The sequence below is a fragment of the Uranotaenia lowii genome, chromosome 2 (assembly GCF_029784155.1).
Source record: "Uranotaenia lowii strain MFRU-FL chromosome 2, ASM2978415v1, whole genome shotgun sequence".
Taxonomy (NCBI): Eukaryota; Metazoa; Arthropoda; class Insecta; order Diptera; family Culicidae; genus Uranotaenia; species Uranotaenia lowii.
This window is the reverse complement of record NC_073692.1, coordinates 62745910-62767124: the sequence shown is the minus strand read 5'-3', so window position 1 is coordinate 62767124 and position 21215 is coordinate 62745910. Positions and strand designations below refer to the sequence as shown.

General features: G+C 35.0%; 2 protein-coding genes across 6 annotated transcripts in view; one reads left to right on the top strand and one right to left on the bottom strand.

The window, feature by feature from the left end:
• LOC129745755 (chitin deacetylase 1) overlaps positions 1 to 7010 on the bottom strand; it is a 67261-nt gene extending 60251 nt beyond the window's left edge. For 2 of the 4 annotated variants that reach the window (XM_055739078.1, XM_055739081.1), the window contains exon 1: positions 6757 to 7010. The gene's annotated coding sequence lies outside the window, so the exon portion shown is untranslated. The remainder of the gene's footprint in view (positions 1 to 6756) is intronic. The other 2 variants (XM_055739079.1, XM_055739080.1) reach the window with 2 other exon arrangements.
• A 651-nt stretch (positions 7011 to 7661) lies between these two features.
• Positions 7662 to 8480, top strand: LOC129743722 (uncharacterized). 2 transcript variants are annotated; one of them, XR_008736663.1, is made up of 4 exons: positions 7662 to 7779; positions 7876 to 8094; positions 8159 to 8327; positions 8367 to 8480. XR_008736663.1 is itself a non-coding variant. In XM_055735843.1 (3 exons), exons 1-3 carry the CDS (start codon positions 7692 to 7694, stop codon positions 8260 to 8262), a joined length of 411 nt encoding a protein of 136 aa, XP_055591818.1. In that variant the 5' UTR covers positions 7662 to 7691; the 3' UTR covers positions 8263 to 8467. The 2 variants fall into 2 exon arrangements, 1 of the variants encoding a protein (XP_055591818.1); XM_055735843.1 differs by having other exon boundaries at positions 8159 to 8467.
• The last annotated feature ends 12735 nt before the right edge of the window (positions 8481 to 21215 follow it).

Here is a 21215-nt window from a genome sequence, read left to right as displayed (position 1 = left end):
GTGTGCAGAAAATTCACCAGATGTGCGATTCCATCTTTTTGACATGGGATTCGATGATCATTTCATACGGCTGGTTTAAATTCAACTAATTCGAAAGGTATCCAACCGATTTTAGTTTGCCTTACGAATTCCAGATTGAAGGAAAAGATTTTGAAAACTTCCCGCATACGGCCGATCAACTGCAACACTCTTGGGTTGGGATGCAACCAGCCTGTATATTTTCATCATCGCTTAACTGCGGCCAACCAACAACTCTTGGGAGCTGCACGGAAATACCAGAAGGAAAACACCTTTAAATACGCTTGGTACGCGAACGGAATGGTTTTACTACGCAAAAGTGATACCTCTAAAATTATTCGTGTGAAAGATGTGCGCGATTTCCCTTGCTAAAATGATTTTTTACACCGCCTATTTTTTCACCAAAAAACGTTTATTAATTGAATTGAATATTGTATACCCTAGAATACACCCCAAATCGAATTATTATTTATGATTAGGATATAGTAATGCTTACACACTTTATAATTCCACTTTTAGAGTAGTTGGCAACAGTTTGTAAGACTTTTTCAGCTGCAAATAAATAAATAAAGCAAAAATAATAATAATAAAAAATATATATATATTTAATTTTTTTTAGAACGCAATCTTGAAAATGAATTCAGATCTTTTTCTAGAATAGTGATTTTCACCGGTTTTGTGTTTTGGGGATTTTTTTTTTGAAATCGATATCTGAATTGAAATTTCCAACAAACATTCCAAATGCCAAAAAGGGCATTTTAAAGCAAAATTTTTAACGAGAAATCTCTTATTTGATTTTTTTATCTATGATTTTCTATATAAATTCTATCATCAATTATTTATTTGTTATCTCAAGGAGGCATGTGATAAAATGATCTAAAAACCGACATGTGATTGCAACTGCTTTGTAACGCTCTCCGAGACTGGTACAACATTATTTTTAAAGATCAAGCTGAAGCCTAGTAAGTTAGAATTTTTACTCTACAGTAGCGTTCATAATTGTATAGAAAAGCTAAGCACGCGCACTGTCCCTTCGACTTTAAACTTTTTACACTGGTGATGTAAGATAGATAGATAGATCAACCACAGGTTCAACTATCACACTATAATTTCACAGAATTGTGTGGCCTGTCATTAAGTTATTCTACAAAATCGAATTTTTGAACTTTTGCCATTCAAACTACAAATCTCAGAAATTTCATCTTTTATTGAAATTTTGCAGAGTGATAGTTGGAATATAATGCTAGCATGTCTGAAATTTTTAAAAAGCTCTCTGGATCGTATTACACGAATATTGTTTACATTTTTACTCCAGGCCATCCATCGCATGCTTCAAGCCACCTAGGGATAGGTCAAGCAAATAACAATTTGCTGCAGCATTTTTGCAGGATTTTATTAACTTTTCGTCAGAAAATGGAGCACTTTTTGAAAAAAAGTTGTAATCATTTATGATAAAAACTCGTGCCGGAACCAAACAAAATTAACATAACTATTGTTAAAAAATCTACAAAAACATACGATTTTCACAGAACTTAGTAAAAAGGGCAAGTTGCAACAAACTTTGTTTTTAATGAAAAATCAAACGAAAACGTTTGAAAATTGAAAGTTTTTGATATGTTAAGACATAAAGCACCAATTGCAGTAATTTTTGGTTTGTTCGAATTGAATTTTACGTTTTTTTTCTGTCAAAAATGTTTTAAAGAAAAAGCTTAAGAGGGCTGCATACATTTAGGGGTTAAAATACTACAAAAAAAACGGGCTTGTGATATAGCTCAGTTGGCAAGTCTGTTGTCTCCTGAGCCGATGTCCGCGAGTTCGAGCCCAAGAGTAAACATCGAGCACAGTTGTACCGGATAAGTTTTTCAATAACGATCCGCCAACTGCAACGTTGATAAAGTCGCGAATGCCATAAAGATGGTAAAACGACTATAATCGAAACAAAAAAAAAAATACTACAAAAAATTCTACTAGCTGAAATCATGAAAATTAATTTTTGGGTGAATTAAATTTCGAAGTTGACAAACGCGTGATGCAAAACAATCATATTCCAGCATATGGAAACGAGATTTGAAAGGTGAATCTTAGATTTGCATTTTGGTGCATTTTAGCCCAGACTGGTAACTGAATTATAAAAATATTTATTCAAAAAAATTTGATGACTGTTCGAAAAATATTTTTCACCAACAGTGTTGGTATATGATAATGAAAGCAATATAAAGTTTGTAGGTGATAAGATTAAGTCAATCCGTCATACTGGGTAAAGTTTTTCACGGTATTGAAAAATTTAAAAAATTGTACATCTATTGCCTTTTTTTTAATTAATTTTCTATGAGAATCAAAAACTATAAAAATCAATCCTGAAAAACGAATAACTGGCGTTCCTCATTTTTCTTTTCAATAAAGTATTTGATACATAGAACATGCTTTGCCGATACAACTAAGATACAGATTCAAAAGATACAGAAATAAAGGAGGAATGAGGCGTTGAGTTTCCTGCCAAACGCTTCATATGATTCAAAGAATTTGATTATAAAGTAATAGATATATTTAATTTGTAAAGATGAAAACTTGAAAAAAATATAATAAAAAATTGGATTGATCTCACCCGAGACATCCACAGTTTGACGCTCATTCCAAAGAACACAAGCTTTGCCACAGTTGACCTTTTCAAAATATTCTCAGTTAATGTTTCAAGACTTTCACTAAACCTCAAAAAGAGCTCTTTTAACATTAAACTGTGATTTTTTATGATAATGTTGAAAATTTTCGGCAACGGCTGTCAAATACGTCTTCAAACGAACAATGCTTACTTGGATCTCCTTCCACAACCAGTAAATATATTTCAGACATGCTATTTAGCTTCATATTTCAATAATCACTCTGCAAAATTGCGTGGTTTCTTAAATATAGCATTTTGAATGGCAAAAGTCCAAAAAGTTCGAATTTCGTAGAATTACTGTATGACAGGCCACACAAACTTTAGAAATCTCGAGTTTTTTTTTCTAAATAATACTTTGATAGTTGATCTATTCGCAGAAAATTTGATAAAAAAAACATATCATTAGTGTTAAATAGGGGAATAAAAACCTGGTTCTTCTTGCGAGCTAGAATCTTTGTTTTCATCCTATCCATTTATGGTTTATAATGTTTTCCTCTCAAAGCAGTACAGGGTTGAAAAAGTCAAAATTTCAACCAATGAGAAACCAGAATGACATTTCTCTGACATTTGACATTTAATTCGGGTCCTTAACAGCCAAATGTCAACTTTGTTTGGGGCCCAAAAACTGTTGGGTCCCAAACATTGATGGTAGGCAAATTCAATTAAAAAGGATAGGGATCCCAATAAACATTTTGGCTGCTTAAGAACGGCAATTCGCTGAACAAAAGCTGAGCTAAAGCGTAATTGCTGCTTCAGCTTAATGGTTGTATAAAGACAAACTATAACCTTGTTTCAGCGTTTAAAGAAGTCTCAGTGCAGCCAACGGAAGGAGTTGAAGAGTTGCTTCCATAACACTTTTTCAGCCTTTGTTCAACCTTTCGCTACCATTGGAATTTGACAGACTGTGAACTGTGGTAAAATTGCCCTGCATGATGGCGGCATGATTGGAATGAGAGGGGAATTTTTGTTTTCCTTATGCAATGAATTTTTTTTTATGATTTCTCATTTATCAATTTTGAAATAAAGAGTAAATTTTCTCACAAATTTTACTTTTGGTGCCCAAAACTGAAAAAAAAGATCATTTCTCTCACATTTATTTAAAAAATATATCTTCGGTTGAGAGGCATGTTAGTCGCTTAAGATCGACAAATTTCCATCGCGCCGCAGACTGCATGATTGGTTCTGCGTACTGCGGCATGCGACCAACAAGCCGGAGGTTTGAAAGTCGGGGCAGTAGAAACGAAAAAAAAACAACACAGAGGGGAAAAAGTGGGTGCCAAATATCGGATAGACACTGTTTTTTTTTTCTTTTTTTTTTGGTTGATCCGTCAATTGACGTTTGATGACGTTTGCTGAATAACTTCTCCAGATCAAGATGATTAAAGGCTGAAGACACGTGAGTTAGTGAATTTTTGAGGCCTTCTTTCAGCCAGATTGCTGATTAAAAATTGAACCACGATATTTTTGCAGCGTTTATTCAGCAAAAAGTGTTTGTTGGGATGACATCCCCCTGGTGTTAAAAGTATTCCATACAATTATGAACGGTACTGTATATCTATACACACAAAGAAACAACAATTTGTTTCCGGAAATTTAACACAGAGACCATTCTTCCTAATAAAAAACATCAAGAGGTTCGCATGGTCTTGGAACATAATCGGAGCTGCTGTTATTTTGATGGTTTTCGAGGCCATTGGGCAATACCACTGAAGTCAATTCAATTTGCATATGTAAGTTTCTGCATATTGAAAAGACGTTTTAAAGATCTAAGCATTAAATACTAGCATTCGAGATATTGTGCGTAATGTATGCATGGCACGCAAATAGTGAATTGACGCCACAGCTAAGTGGAAAGCTATGCAATAAGTACAGATCAACGTTCAAGTCATATTGAACTATGAGACAAACAATGGAACTGGAAGACATCGCAGGCCCTAACGAGACAAACATCGCTCAATTTATTAAAATTCCGAAAATGTTGAGAACTGTAAACTATTTCCAGTGAAACCTGGGATATCAATCTTTAATATAAAAATCAATATAAGTTATCTAATCGAGCAATATATCTCTCTTGTTTTTCAACCGATTTTTACGAAATTTATAGTTTTGGAAACCTCGTAACGTAACTCAAATATGTTTCTCGGACATTATTCACAAATAACACTTCAGTTTTCCGTTGTTTAAAATCTAAGAAAAATAAAAGAAGAAGAAAAGAAATGATGTGCGATCGAAATATTGTAAATTATGAAAAGAAGTAACAAAAAAAATAATAAATAGTGAGGAGGTTTTATGCCTTCGGGAGCATGATCTTCCATTTTTTAAATAAGATCAACTCCCGGGGGCTTTTCCCTGCTCTTAAAAAAAAAAAAAAAAAAAAAAATCGGAAAAACATGCTTCGGAAAAAAGATTGTAGATCAGCTATGGATTGCTCAATAAAAACTTCACATTGTGTCGAAGAAAGCTGAAGTTAAATAGAAGCTATAAATATGTCACACATTAGGATATATATATTTTTTTGAATTTGTTTAAAGATCATGGCCACAAAAAAAAATGTAAAAACCGTACTTTTGAATCAATGAACCGTCAAAATTGTTTAAGTCACACCAGATACATTTTTGAAAAAAGGATTGAAAAGTTGACGTAATAAGGCACATTTTTACAATTTTGGATTTTCAAAATACGAAACCCAGATTTTTTTCGTTTTTTTTTAATTTTCGAACTTTTTGTCAATTTGCAATTCCTCATATTTTCTTGCACTTAAATTCGACTTTGCACTGAATTTTGGGTAAATTCACACAACATTTCCGCAATAAATTTATCTTCACCTGAATGCCAATTTCAAACTGATTGTAATTACATAAACGGTGCGATACTTTAAAAAATATGAATACGTTGGTTTCAAAAACTATAAATTTTGTAAAAATCGGTTGAGAAACAAGAGAAATGTAGCGGTTTTAGACGAGGAGTGTCAAATTGACACTCAAGATCTGTTCAAGGAGATATTTTTCTAGGATTTCAGATTTCAATAATTCATTGGAGGTCCCCGTAAACATTTTATTATTTGGATGCACCCGAATAAAGTTACGCCAAACTTCCAATAACATAATAATATAATCATATCATATCATAATAATATATCATATAAATAATATTGTCATATTGACACTCAATAGCGGATTAGTGCGAATTTGAAATGAATTATATTTTCACCAAAGGTATAAATTAAATTAAAAAAAAGGATTGTAATGTAAAAGAATCCTTTTTTTAAAGTTAGTTTTGAGTTGAGTTGGAAGTTTTATTTTTGATTTAAATTGAACTTAGCATCCGGAATTTTTTTCCAATTAATGTAGGAGAATGAATCATTCAGCATCTATCGATATAAACTTTACCGTTGAATTTTGCAGTCCAGTTCAACATCAGCTTTCAAAATACAATTGTCATCAAAGTGGAACACGATTTATCTTAACCGGAAATAAACTAATCAATATTTCACATTTGGAAAACCATGCCGCATGCAACAACTCTCTCTCCGGGCTACGGGATTTAGCAGAAGAAGTAGGTACCTAGTAGAAAAAACAGCATCAACCACACTAAACGAGCAATAGTACAAACAAAACCCGTCATCGTAATTGGAGTGCAAAGAGATATAGTAATTTGTGCACTTTTCTCCACTTTGCCATCGCGCACGAAATCCAATCCCTAGCCTAGCAGCCAGCAGCAGCGTTCATTTGCCTGACGTTTCGAGTGGGCGCGCGCGCGCGTCGAGTTTGAGCTCAAAATCTATGTCGCGCTTCAACCGAATCAGAAAGTATTAATAGTTGAGGTGAGGGCGAGGGGGAGGTTTTAACTCGCGGAATCACAAAACCGCCAAAGGCTTGCCGAATCATCCCAATCATCCACGGTACAGAGGTATGGAATCGAGACGCTAAGCTTAGCTTAGCTTCATCCTCGCAGCCAGTTTTAATAACGCACCGTACACATTGGAACAGATATGATCTGGACCCGGCTCGTTCAGCCTCTTTCCTATTTAGTTCGTTTTATAATAGCTACGGCTAATGGGCTTCTTAAGACTAGTTCACCGTTTGATTTGTTCAGGTAGGTACTTAATATCTGCGATGCGCGCAAGTGCCACTCACTTCCAGGAATGAAACCTGCGATACACAACCGTCCACGCGCACTTTTTTGCCGACTTTGCCGATAACTGCGTGATCCAAACTCCACGAACGCCGCCGTGTAACTAACCTATCCACATCAACCAAGGTGAAGTTGGGTGGTTTTTCTGCGCTTTGTTTTTCATTTCCTCCCCAAACTGTTGGTTGGACTTGGTACGACTATGGATGGAGTCTCCAATTCAGCATAGTGGAGACTCTCAGTCTCGTTCGGTTTCGTTGCGCCTCGTTACTGTGCGAGCGAAAGTGAGGTGGTAAGGTTTTCCGATGCTTTGGTTAAAAAATTGCACACGGGTGCCGTTCAGAAATTCCGAGAAAAGTTTCTTACTCGGCTATAGTAGATTCCCATGGGTGGAATTCGGACATTAGTAAGTCCTATTACCATAGACAAAACCCGATTGTTATCGATTGTCTTGGACTTAAGATGACTGGCTAAAGATTCAAATTTTTCATATCTACACCTAAAATGCAGCCTTAACTCCAATCATGAGTTCTCAATATTGTAACCATGTGGAATGGACCACCCTTTCAAACTCAAACATCAAAATAAATTGACCTGATACTACACGCAGAAAAAGGATGGGGGGTTGAATCAACAAAATCGTTTTGTTATTTTATTTAGTCTTCTCTATGCATATTTTGCAATTGGTTTTATGAAAAAATCGATTGAAAATAAAAACAAAATTTTGTTATTTTTGCACTCTCATTTTTTATCACTGGAAATCAAAATTTGGTTTTTTTTTCAAACGGAAAATGAGCTTATTCCAACAATCGTGTATCTTGTTGAGACATAAAAAAAAAACAAAAAACAAAACAGTAAAAAATCGCCTCTTGAAAAAAAAAACATGTTTGATCCGCGAGTGCGAAAATACCCTGGGATGGACAGAGCGGAGCCGGTTTCTGTGATTTCCCTTCGATCACTATGCCTTCATGGTAAGTTACTTACATATGTTTACCCAAGCGTTTGCCTAGATATTGTATTTTGGTTTCAACAGTTCCAACATCTTTTTTCTCTCCCCTCTATTCCAGCTGCCGCTTCCCAACAGACGGCTCCAGTCAAATTCTGGTTCCAATCATTTGGGGGTGTCAAGGCTAAGATGGAATATCAGAGCAATGCACGCACAAATTCCAGAGCGATTGTCCTGGTGCACATGATGACGGGCAACACCGAAAGCAGCCAGGGATCGATGAGGGACGATAATCTTACCATCAACAAGCGGGTGAAAAGCAGATCAATTGCTACGGAAGGTAAGATATTATAGCTATTTTAAGGTATTTGTAGATTTTTACAAAATATTTTGTTTTCACGAAGATGAACGGCCGGTGGACCCAAAAGTTTGGTTCTGCCTTTTCCACCAATTCTGGAAGTCCCCACCAAGTCCCACAGGTTATTACGGTTACTGTGAACCGTTGTGACGGCAAAGATGACATTTCTCAGCAGGAAAAACAAAATTAAATGGAATCAAAATTCCAGGTAAATGGTTTGTAGTTTTTGTAAACGATTTTCTTTGCGCCCCCAGGTTTGTCATTGCCGCCAAACCTCACCGGCACAAAAAAGGACGGAAGCGTACCGTTGCTGGCCGCAGTTCCTGCTTCCGGCTAAAGTAGATGCGCTGGACAACACCACAGACTATATAATAGCCACTCTACGGCGCCGAATTGTTTGCATGCAGTAACCAGCACTGCCAGAAAGAATTAGTGAAAAATAAATGAATAAATTAAGTTACAAAGTGTTTTATTTAATGTATTTTATAAATTCTTAAAATCCTTTGAACAATTTAAAATGCATTTGGAACCAAAATAATCTGCTTTTAATTAAAATTTAAAAAATAAGCCATTTCAAACCTTAAAGCTGTTATTTTTTTTTTGAACCGGTGTTTTATTCTCTTGATCCCAGGAATTTTTTTTCGTTTTTCCAAAAATAAAATTATTTCGATAGAAATTTTGATTCATTTTTAAAAAGGGTGTATTTTATTTTCATTCAAACGATAAGTTTAAACCAAATCGATATTTTTAATCAGTGTGACCAGAAATATATTTGTGCTTTTTCCCAACCAAAATTTTTATCATTTTTGGCCGAAATCTTATTATTTTTAAAATATATTTTTCTGCGTGTAACTACGCGGTGCGACTCTGAGGAAGCAATGTAGAGTGCTAATCGGGTTTTCTAAGCCAGAAAAACCATCCCTCAAGCTGTGAAAAGACAAATTAAACGCGCAGCGAATGTAATATTAGGTCGCATCGTGGACAAAAAAGTTGAATGTGCTTGCGAAACCGACCAGGTAACGTAACAACTTAGCTGAATCCTGTAAACATACCCGAGCTAACGCTGTTTTGGTTTCCTCTATCATGCACCAGGACCGCGAAGTTTTGATCTGGATCTCCGTCGCTGAGATCGTTCGTATCTCCTACGAAGGCCTGTCACCAGTGCCTCCGAGGAACCCTTATATCTCACCGCAAGTTTAATGTTTATTGATAGGAGCAAGGTTGCTGATCTTCGCTCAGAATGGTTTTCCACCCCGACCTTAGTCACCAACGATTTTACTCCTCAACATGGAAAGTCAGTTTTCTTTAGAAACGACGCTTTTTAGCATAGAGCGACGCAAACCTATAGATATAGTTTGTTTTTCTTCCCCTCTTTAGTGATCCGTTATTTTCTGAGTTACTATCAGTAACCATCAAACAATCCATTCGCTTCTAATGAAAACATTGCGCGTAGACGGCGTCGAATTCTTCGACATCTACTCGACTCGCAGTCGCTAGTCTTTATCCCAGGAATTGATCCCTAGTAGCTTTCTTCCTCAAAGCTCTGATTCTGGGCATGAATCAACAGCATCGTCATCAACTCGCGCCCCCGAATCAACTCGCAAACGAATTCATTCAGTAGCGAAGCAAATGATTGCTGGAGTAAACAATGACTGAAAATTGGGAGGAGAAAATCAACAATGAACGCTAGGCAACACAAACAGAACGAAAATTCATAGTACTTGGATCACTAAGACGACGTTCTTATGCTGTATGTTCTGATTCGTTCGCGAGTCAATGCTCAACAGCGTCGTAACTGAGGTTGCGTCGGTAACGATTGGAAATTTTGAAGCAAACGAAGCGAATATCAGTAGTGGATGCAGTTCCAGATGCACCTTCGAATTCATTGTTTAGTAATAAATGCGAAAATATTGAAATTGGAATCAAGAATCAATTTACCGTGCCAAAAAAACCCGTGTATACATTGCGACTCGATCGTTGCATAACAACGCATTTATTGCCAAAAAGTTAAACCTCTTTTATACAATCTTTGATATCTGAAATTGATTGCCCTTCCTTCAAAACTCCTGTGTTGAAATTTTAAAAGCAATCCATTGCATAATAGCGTCAATATTGCTAAAAACAGTGAAAAATTAATTAATATGGACAACCCCTTTCGTCGACCCCTGGCGAAATATTTGGCATCTGAAATCGATTGCCCGTCCCCGAAAACTACCTTGTGCAAATTTTCATCCTAATCCGATGTCAAATAACGACGATATTGTAAAAATATTGAAAGGTTATTATGGACGAACCCCTTTGCCGGCCCTTTACACTAAATTTAATACCTGAAATCGATTGACCGTCCCCCAAAACTATCATGTACCAATTTTCATCTGAATGCGATGTATAAAAACGACAATATCGCATTTACAGTGAAGCATGCGCGGTCCTATGGGGGGGGTGATCGGGGTGATCACCCCCCCAAGCGGCAAAAAACCGTTACGAAGCACTCGCAAACGCTGGATTTTATATAAAAACTAAGAACTTTTCCTAGTAGGGGAAAGGTTTCCTAAATGGGCCTATCGGGTTAAATGACCCTACGGCTGTTTGGCGAATTGACTAGACAGCTTGTCTGACCAATGCATTTTGAGGGTGATACGCTTAGAGCATAAGGCAAGAAAGAATTTTATGAATTTATAAACTCAAAAAAATTTAAAAAATCATACAAGATTTTGATACAATTTGATGTAATATTTCGACTTTTAAAAATTATACGTAAAGAAGTTTAAAACAAAAACTAGGATGATTTTTGTTTCTTACTCAAATGAACTTAAGAAATTAAACATATTTCAGCTTTTGTGGGCGTTTAATAATGATTATTTAGTGGAATAAAAGAGTGTTTTTATATGCCCCCATAATGTTTGTAAAATGCCTCCATCCTAAATTAACAGGTTAAATAGAATAAATAAATGATTTTTATCACTGAACCTTCAAATCTAAGCTCTGAATGACATCTTAAGAATGAATTGAAGATCTAAAGACAGATTTGATAAAGTTTTTCTCATGGATGAACTGCCTCCATAGTATGGCAACCCTAACTTTTGTTTTATTCCACAAAATTATAATATACATAGATTTTTATAAAACTTCAGCTTTGTCGTACGGAAATTATTACTTTCTAGCAGTTTCAATGAAATTATACGGAAATATTGCCCAAAAAACAGAAATTTTGTTCAAAACATAATTAGGCGCATTTAGCCCGCACGGTTTGAGGTTCGGCATTTTAGACAACACTTACAATAAAATCGTTTTCTTGGAAACAGAAGAAAATTTTAACATAAAAATTACTCCATTGTATAGAAAACAGATGCCTGCACACGTGTATATAGTTTTTGTACACATATTCGACGTGATATTTGATTAAATCAGTGTTCTGCTTAATAGGCGCATATAGCCCGCTCCTCCCCTAGGTGTACTTTCGAATTCTCAAATTTTTCCACTCCGTGGGGGGTTTGGTCAATAAAAAAATTTATTAATCACTAAATAGATTAAAATTAAAAAAAAGTCGGTTCGTCGAACTAAAAAAGCTGTAACTTGCAATTCCCTGGACCGAATTTCACCAAATAGCTGTTTTTGAGGTACTTACACCGTTTAATTCCGATTTGCTGACCATACACGCTGCCGGCTATAAGTTTGGGATCACCCCCTCAAAAAAGCTAATTTGTTTGGCCATATCTCAGTCGTCTTATGACATATTGCATTTCTTTTGATTTCATTTTAAAGTCGATGAGCAAAACCTTCTTCGTATGTTATTAGCATAATGTATATGTTAACTTAATATGACTTAAACTTGGCTTAAAGTTGGAAAATTTCCAAATAATCGCATTTTATATTTAAACCTGATCAGTTCAGGGTTGCGTAGACCGATTTTAAAAATTTGAATTGCATTTGAATCTTTTTTCATTTTAAATTTTGTGCTAAAAACTTCCATAGTGCTTTAAATAGAGAAAATAGCTACTCAAGTATCGATCAAAAATTTGGGCTCACCCCTTAGTATGGTGTATCGGCATAAAGTTTGGGATTATGCGAAACATGCAATTTAATTTCGTGCGTATTTCTGTTACTAAACAACGTCTCACTAATCTGATAAGTTATCATGAGTAGTCATGAGGTTTTTTATTCGTTTTTTAGATATTTAGTGCAAATGTTTTTTTCAGACTTCGTTAAAACTTTAGCTATAGTCAGATCATTTTTTGATAATGTTCACCAAATACTCGGTATGTTCAATAAATACCTGCAAACTTATTTCGACCATAACTGAGAGAGATTTTTACCACCTTCTACCGCTCCGTGCACAAGTGTGGATATTTGGCAACCCCTACTTCCTTCCCTCAGATGTCCACCTGAACAGATTCGATTTTTGTTGCCTATATCCAATACTACATTTCGATTTCTTGGTATATTTTTCATTGCAAGCTCCGATTTTTACAGAATGCATCTCCAAAGCCCATATTTTTTTTTCTGAATTAAAGATATTAAAGATACCGAAACTGACTAGACAATTTAAATTAAAAAGATACATTTAAATTTCAGAATTTTTATTTAAAAATAATTTCTTATTTTGGAACGTTTTTGAAAAAAATAGCTTTGAATGTATTTGCCTCGACATAGCAAAAATGATCGATTTTGATTTATTGATATAAAACGATTCTTCATGATTTGGTAATTTTTCAGATTTTTAGAATTTTAATTAAGTTTGGAAAAGAAATACAAATTTTAGATAAATATATGGAAAATGGCCAAACACATCTAATTTAAAATGTGTTTTCTCGAAATAAGTTTTTTTTTAGATTAATCATTTATTTTTCTTTCGAAGTCTCGTTTACTGTGATATTTTACGTCATTAGCTTTTATGCATTTACACGCCTTTGGCTCGTAAAGCGCCATACATTTTGAGCCGTTATCACAATTAAACAATTTTAACAATGATCAATAGTTTTTGTTAAAAAAAACATTCTTAAGTTTTAAACTTTCAGAATTTGGGTAATTAAGTAAGAAATGGTTACGATGAAGTTGTTCTGAGACCAATTAATTTTTCTTAAAATACTGAAAATACTACTTCTGAAACTAGAGGTGATGGATAAAATCTGATAAAAAATTGAATTCAGAAATTTATTTGAAAATTATTTTTTTTTAAGCATAGGCTCTAAACACTTAGCCATGTTTTAATTTTTCCCAGGTGAGATAAAACTATTCCGTCATCTCCGACTATTTTCTCGGAAACAAGGCATTCGCTCAAGTTGAACATTCGGAAGACATTTTTCTAATTTTTACCAACACGGCCGGATTTCAGGATTCACACCAATTATATCGTCGATACTGTTTTAGCTTATCTTCACAATAATATTTAAAATTTTGAGTAGAAATTTAGCCTAATAATTAAGGTTAAAAAATCCAATCTGAATCTGAAAGTTTGGCTATTTCAATTGCAACTGATTATGACTTTTCACTGAAATATTGAAATAGGATTAACTTTCAGAAATCAACTCTATATTCAATATTCGTTTATTTCATTCAAACATTGTAAAAAAGTTTGGAAATATTGAGAGCATGAAGAAAAAATACTACTTTTCACTTTTTTCATAAATTATTCGTTGCAAATTAGTTCCTATTTCTTTGGATTCAGTTACAATAAAATAAAAAATCTAGTATGATAGCTTGAAATTCACGAAAAAACAAATAAAAATTAAGTTGCAAAAGCCTCATATCCAAGAATATGATTTTAATGATGTTATATAGAATCAAACCTTCATTCAAAAATTGAACAATTGGAACAAGAATTATTAATAATTTGACACCTTCGAACAACGATTCAGCAATATACCTCAGAAAAACAATTATATTCAGTTTTTAATTCAGAGCAATTATTAACGAACACTTTTCTCAAATAATTGTTTTGGAATTGTTGCAAATGAGAATCATCAAAATTTTGGTGAGGTTTTATAAAAGGACTAGCTGACCCGGTGTGCTTTGCTACACCTTCCAAAAATAAATGTTATTTGTAAAAATTTAGATTTTTGAAAGCATTTTTTTTAAATCAAACCTTATCATAGGTCAGAACCAAATACTTTGAAATGAGAGCTGCAGCTGGAGTTCTGAATTGCGATTCAAAGATGGTATATATTATTTACTGAGACTTGATCTCTAAATTTGTTTTTCAAGATCTAAAATTTGTACTCAGTTTTTAAAGCTTCATAATGACTTAAATAATGTCAAAATTTATGGATTTTCCACCATTTTTCCCAAAGTGGGAAGTTACGAACTTTCATAAAAACATTTGTCACATCTATTTTTGAGTTATGCCAAATATCCGTACGCAAAAAAGATCTTCATCTTAAACTTACATGGGAGCTCCCTTATCTTTTCCAATTTTGTCCTCCACTGCTTGAAGAAGGTAGGCTGATCTACCCGGTTCGAGTTTACATAAATTTCTAATTGAAAGAAAAAGATTTGCATATTGGAATTTATTGCATATCGACTTTATGGAGATAGAATTTTGAAAACCGACCAATAGCGTGAATCAGGACAGTTTTTTGAGTATATTCCTAATTTTCTGCACTATAAGCACTTCCAGCTCCTGATTAGCTTTAGAATTTAGATGGTGTATTTTTTGGAGTTGAAAAAATAAGTTATAGAAATTTGAAAAAAAAAAACGATGAAAAGGATTTTTAATAACCGTTTTCAAACAGCCTTTTTCATCATCCTCGCCCTTCGAAGCAGTTTGAATATCTATCCTTTTCGCACCAAAATTATGTTGAAAAATGGCGAAACCGCCATATGCCAAACTCGTGGACATGAGACATTACAGCTTTAAGTTTTCCCAAACACTTATCGTGATATGAAAATAATCGATTTTATACAGTGTAAATTTCTTTTTTTTAAATAAATTTATTAAACGAAAAACTATAAATATTTAAAAAATATCACTGAATAAAGTGGTTTTAACACTTCAAGGGGATACTAAAAATTTCTCATAAAAGTTTTGCTTCCAGATGAATATCTGTTCAAAAGTCTCACTTTTCAAAAAAAGAAGCGGATCAAAAGTCTCTTTTATGCAGCCATGTAACACAAAAACACTTTTCATGTTGAGTACGTACTTAATTTGGTATGTAAGTTAAAAGTACGATGATTTTTTTCAGAATTTTTTAATATAAAAACCTTCCATTTTCATTCCTCAATTCGTTTCAGTTGTGTATTTGGGCCGAAGTAACAATTTATAGAAGAACATGCTCTAGTGTTCCTTGAATGAAAATTCTTTCGGAAAATGAATTCCCTCACTTTTGGTCAATAAAAATCATTTATTTCACTGATACCTTTCACTTATGCACACGTCAGTCCTATCTTATCTAATTTAAAGAAAAGGCTCTTGATGTTTTAAACAATAAACAATCAGTTCATGTGTCGGATCGGATTTTTTTATCTTTTTAAATTTTAATAGCGCCTCATAAAACTTCAGTTAAGTACATTTTTACATGTTCAACTAAATGTTTCCGATCTACCTCTGTAGAAAACATCTTATTCATATTTCAGTTATCAATATGATTCAAAAATAACCTTGTAGGCGAAATGGGTTGAAAAATTGTATGTAAATTCTTTACTTTCTGTACCTTTTTTCAGTTGTCCGCGAAGTAACAACAAATTCTAGCTACATTAACACGAACTAAATATGGAAGTATTTTTGCTAATCTTTCAATTGGTTTTGATTCGATCGATAAAATACCAATCCGTGTCACATCTAGGCGTCATTTATTTCCACGTGCTGTGTACAATTAAGCAAGAAAAAACACATCTAGGTTGTATATCAGCCCCATGTGCATAAGAAATATAGGTACTTGGTTGAGACAGGCGCCTGATTGTTAAATGTTTCCAGCGATCAATGAACAGTATGTTTTGATTACTATCCACTTGCGACGACGTTTGCTTGACCATAGAGACGAAAAATAAACCCCTCAAAGAAAAGAAAATCTCTAAAAATGGATGCCATGACTTTTCAATTTCTGATTTTGGCAAAAAAAAATGTAGGTATATGTTTTATTCGATCGGCAAAATGTCAATCTGGGTCACATCTAGGCGTCATTCATAGCCATGTGCTGTACAAATGAGCTAGGAATCAAGTAGGAAAAAAATCACATCAAGGCTTCATATCGCCACCCCTTTCATTGAAAATATGCTTGGTTGAGAAATACGCGCCAAAATATTCCCACTGATCAGTATGCTATGCCATGGTTACTATCCTCTCACGACGTTGGCTCGCGACGCCTCGTCCATAAAGACGAAAAACAAACCGCCCAAAGGAAAAAAAACCTCGAGAAAATGGATGTCATGACTTTAATTTGTTTCGAAAAACTACATGTTTTGTATGGAAGCCCCCTCTCCCTTAAGTCGGAGCGGTTTGTAACTATCATAGAAACCATCCCCGGCATCAAAAACCATTAGATGCCAAGTTTCACGATGATCGGTTCAGTAGTTTCCGAGTCTATAGGTAACAGACAGACAGACAAACATTCATTTTTATATATATAGATATCAAAATAAGTTTATTGAGAAAATTTACTTAAAGTTTTCTCTATTTATCTCTTATTTCAAATTTTTCAAATTACAATCCTTAAAAAACATGTTTTATTTGCAACTGTAAACCCTCCCACCCCCCTCTTCCACTCTGTTTCTCAAAATAAACGTTTTTTCACCAAATTTTTACGATCCATCTTATTGACTGATTTTTGAAAATTTGGAAAATCACCCCCCCCAAGAGCCAACTCTAGGACCGCCCCTGCAGTGAAGAGTTAATATGGACGATCCCTGTGACCGACCCCTTACTTTAATTTGGATAAGTGAAATCAATTGTTTGTCCCTTATAACTCCTATGTGCAAATTTTCAATATCACTAAGATATTGCAAAACGTCAATATCACTAAGATATTGAAAAGTTAATATGAACGACCCCTTTTGCCGGCCCCTTACACAGAATTTGATACCTCAAATCGATTGCACGTCACTCAAAACTATTGTGTACCAATTTTCATCTGAATGTATAATAACGTCAATATCGCAAAAACAGCGAACAGCTAATATGGACGACCCCTTTGGCAGACCCCTTACAGAAAATTTGACACCTACAATCGATTACTCGTCTTTCAAAACACTCATGTGCAAATTTTCAACACAATCCGACGAAAAATAACGTCAATATTGCGAAAACAATATTTGTCTTGAATGGACGACTCCCTTTAGAAGGGGTCATCCGAAAATCTGAAAACATTTTTCATCTTTCCTAGTCCTAATGAGCATCCATGCCAAATTTCAGACTTCTAGCACTTAAGACGGCTGAGGATATAGAGGACAAACAAACAAACAAACAAACAAACAAACAAACATACAGAAATTGCTTTTTATATATAGACTAGCTGATCCCGTACGAACTTCGTTTCGCTTTAAATCATTGGTACGTCAAAATGAGTTTAGAAAATGAATTCGAAATATTCTTTCGACAATTTTGGGGAAAAAATTCAACAGTGTTTAAAGTCGCTACTATTACTATTACATGAAATTCAAATTAAACAGTTGATTAGCTTTTTTTTAAATTTATGTGAGAGTGTTTTCTTCTCGATCGATTGCAAAATTTAGACATTATGGCAAAAACATGTACTATTTGTTTATGTGCACGACTCTTTTGCTTGACCTTCACACTTAAATTGGTATCAATTAACTGCTTCCAACAAAATTATTGCACAAAACACTGAACATTCGATGAAACCCTCTTTTTCTGTCCCATGGCCCGAATTTCGATAATTGAAACCAATTTTACGTTCCTCAAAACTCCCTTGTGCCATTTTTTCTTTTCAAATTATATGTAAAATAACGTCAGGAACTTGAAAACAGTGAACAGTGAATATAGACGCCTCTTTCGCCGAGTCAATTGCTCATAGTTTATAACCCTCATCTGAACATTTTCATCTCAATCCGATGCATGATCACGACAATATCGCGAAAACAGTGAGCAACTAACATGGACGGCCTTTTTTTTTGACCACGATTCAAAACTTGACACCTGAAATCATTTATCTTTTCTGTTAAACTCCCATGTGTCAATTTTCATTACATTTCTATGCTCAATCAAGAGAATATCGTAAAAACAGTGAACAGATAATAACCCCTTTTGCCGACCCCTGAGTCAAGATTTGAAACCTGAAAGCTAAAGAGCGTCCCTAAAAACTCCTATGCGGCAATTTTCATCTCAATCCAATGTAGAATAACGTCAATATCGCAAAAACATTAAAGTTGGGTATGGACGACTCCTTCAGCCGACTTCTGATCAGCAATTCGAAACTTGAAATCGATTGCTGGTCCCTCAAAACACTCTCAAAACTCGCTAATTTTCATCACAATACGATCTATAATAACGCCAATATCGCAAAAATATTAATCAGTAGATATGGACGACCCCTTTGGCCGACCCCTGATCCTAAGTTTGATAACTGTAATCGATTGCTCGTCTCTCAAAACACGCATGTGCAAATTTTCATCACAATCCGGTGTATAATAACGCCAATATCGCAAAAACATTAATCAGTTGATATGGACGACCCCTTTGGCCGACCCCTGATCCTAAGTTTGATAACTGTAATCGATTGCTCGTCTCTCAAAACACTCATGTGCAAATTTTTATCACAATCCAATGTAAAATAAAGCCAATATCGCAAAAACATAAATCAGTGGATATGGACGACCCCTTTGGCCGACCCCTGACCCTGAATTTGATAACTGTATCGATTGCTCGTCTCTTAAAACACTCATGTGCAAATTTTCATCACAATCCGATGTATAATAACGCCAATATCACAAAAACATAAATCAGTGGATATGGACGACCCCTTTGGCCAACCCCTGACCTTAAATTTGATAACTGTAATCGATTGCTCGTCTCTCAAAACACTCATGTGCAAATTTTCATCACAATTCCACGGAAAATAACGTCAATAACGTGAAAATAATATTTGTCTTGTATGGACGACCCCCTTCAGAAGGGGTCGTCCAAAAATCTAAAAACATTTTTCATTATTCCTGGTCCTAATGAGCATCCATGCCAAATTTCAGATCTCTAGCTCTTAAGACGGCTGAGTCTATAGAGGACAAACAAACAAACAAACAAACAAACAAACAAACATACAGATAATTGCTTTTTATATATATAGATTTTCGTGTTCCTGAGATGAATTACACAATAGGGGGAAATCCCATGAAATGTTTTTCTTGTTTCGCTTGAATGAAGTGGTTATGCATCGTTTTACACGGGAGCTCGAGTCTTTGTGCCAGTAGTGCTTTTCCAATAATATGATTTTTAGTTCAATGCATGTTTCAGCGCAGTTTTGGCATAGAGTTAGCGCCGAGCGGTATTGAATTTTTGCAACCTCTTCTTTGGGTGTAATAATGACAACCACTTCACCTCTGCCTTTGGCCTTATTTAAGGTTTAAACCATGGATCAGACACTAACCTACATGAAATCTTAAAAGTAACCGTCGACAAACTCGTACATTAGACTGAGTCGATTTGGGGTCATTTTTGAATTTCGCAAACCCTGGGGTCTTAAAAGCTTCGTCTTGGTCCAAAACTCATCCATGATTTTTTGCAGAATTTTTAAGTAACGTTTACATGAGTAAATTTGAACTTTTAGGTTTGTATGGGAAAATTGAATATTTTGTACTGAAAAATCAACATCGTTTTTGTTTCTTCTGTGGAACCGAGCCAGCTGACGGTTTTTGTGCCAACTTATAAAATTCCTTAAGGAAATTTTCCGCTGAACAACTTTGTCGAAGACAGTAACTTCGTATTTTATTTGGCAAAAAAGTTATTAGCATTTTAATAGGGGTATGTCTTTTCGCATTGATAAACAGTAAATTCAATTGACATCACTGCTGGAGCCTCGCGAAGTATTGCATGAAAAGTAGTCATGCAATACCGCGATAGCCACCCTGCAGTGATGTCAATTGAATTTACTGTTTATCATTACGAAAAGACATACCCCTATAAAGCTGCTAATAACTTTTTTGCCTAATAAGATACGAAGTTACGGTCTTCGACAAAGTTGTTCAGCGGAGAATTTCCCTAAGGAATTTTATAAATTGGCACAACAAACATCAGCCGGCTCAGATCCACAGAAGAAACAAAAAGGATGTTGATTTTTCAGTATAAAATATTCAATTTTCCCATACAAACCTAAAAGTTCAAATTTACTCATGTAAACGTTACTTAAAAATTCTACAAAAAATCATGGATGAGTTTTGGACCAAGACGAAGCCTTTTAAGACCCCAGGGTTTGGGAAATTCAAAAATGACCCCTAATCGACTCAGTCTACTCGTACATGAGTGCAACTCAAATCGGAATTGTAATTGTGGACGCTTTAAATTGCACAATTCATCGTAGAAGATAATCATGAAATACGATTTAGTTACGATTGTTGGATAACCCCGTAAAGCCTTTTACTAGTTTTTTCTGTGGTCAGCAGACTATGACGAAGGAAAATCCTATTCTGCGCTGTGATTGTTGGAAAAGCCGACAGGCCTCGACAATGGAGGTCGCACAACTAGCGGCTCTTCTCGAGTACTGCTACTTGCAGAGGACCGTTGCGCAAGGCGAGAGGCGATCTGCTTGAAAGTGGATGGCATGGTCTTCTCGGTTTCGGTGGACCTGTCAACTTATTAAGGACACCTGACTCACACGTTAGCACCATCTGTGGGACAGGTCAGATTCATCTTACGATGACCATCCTAGACATCTATGAGTAGATGGATAGAAAAAAAGTAAAGTGGGAAATACACAGAACATTCTACTAGTAGATCAAGGATGTCTTATGAAGACCACGCGGTTTGACACGTCACTTCGCCTGATGTAATATGAAGCTCTCCTCATATGTGTTTATGAGGATAGCTTTATATTACATCAGGCGTAATCAATTTTCGGTGGTTTGGAGAATATGTGTCATCGGAAAATATGTCAGAGATCCATGAGGCAGGGCAATTCGGTGTATTTCTTACTTGATTAGCCCCGAACATGGCTATATTC

What these genes read in the sequence shown, in the direction of transcription:
- LOC129743722 (XM_055735843.1), top strand. Translation starts at nt 7,692, where the DNA reads ATGTTTGATCCGCGAGTGCGAAAATACCCTGGGATGGACAGAGCGGAG. An exon ending in TCGATCACTATGCCTTCATG is followed by an intron (nt 7,780 to 7,875) that starts GTAAGTTACTTA and finishes CCTCTATTCCAG; the next exon opens with CTGCCGCTTCCCAACAGACG. An exon ending in CAGATCAATTGCTACGGAAG is followed by an intron (nt 8,095 to 8,158) that starts GTAAGATATTAT and finishes GTTTTCACGAAG; the next exon opens with ATGAACGGCCGGTGGACCCA.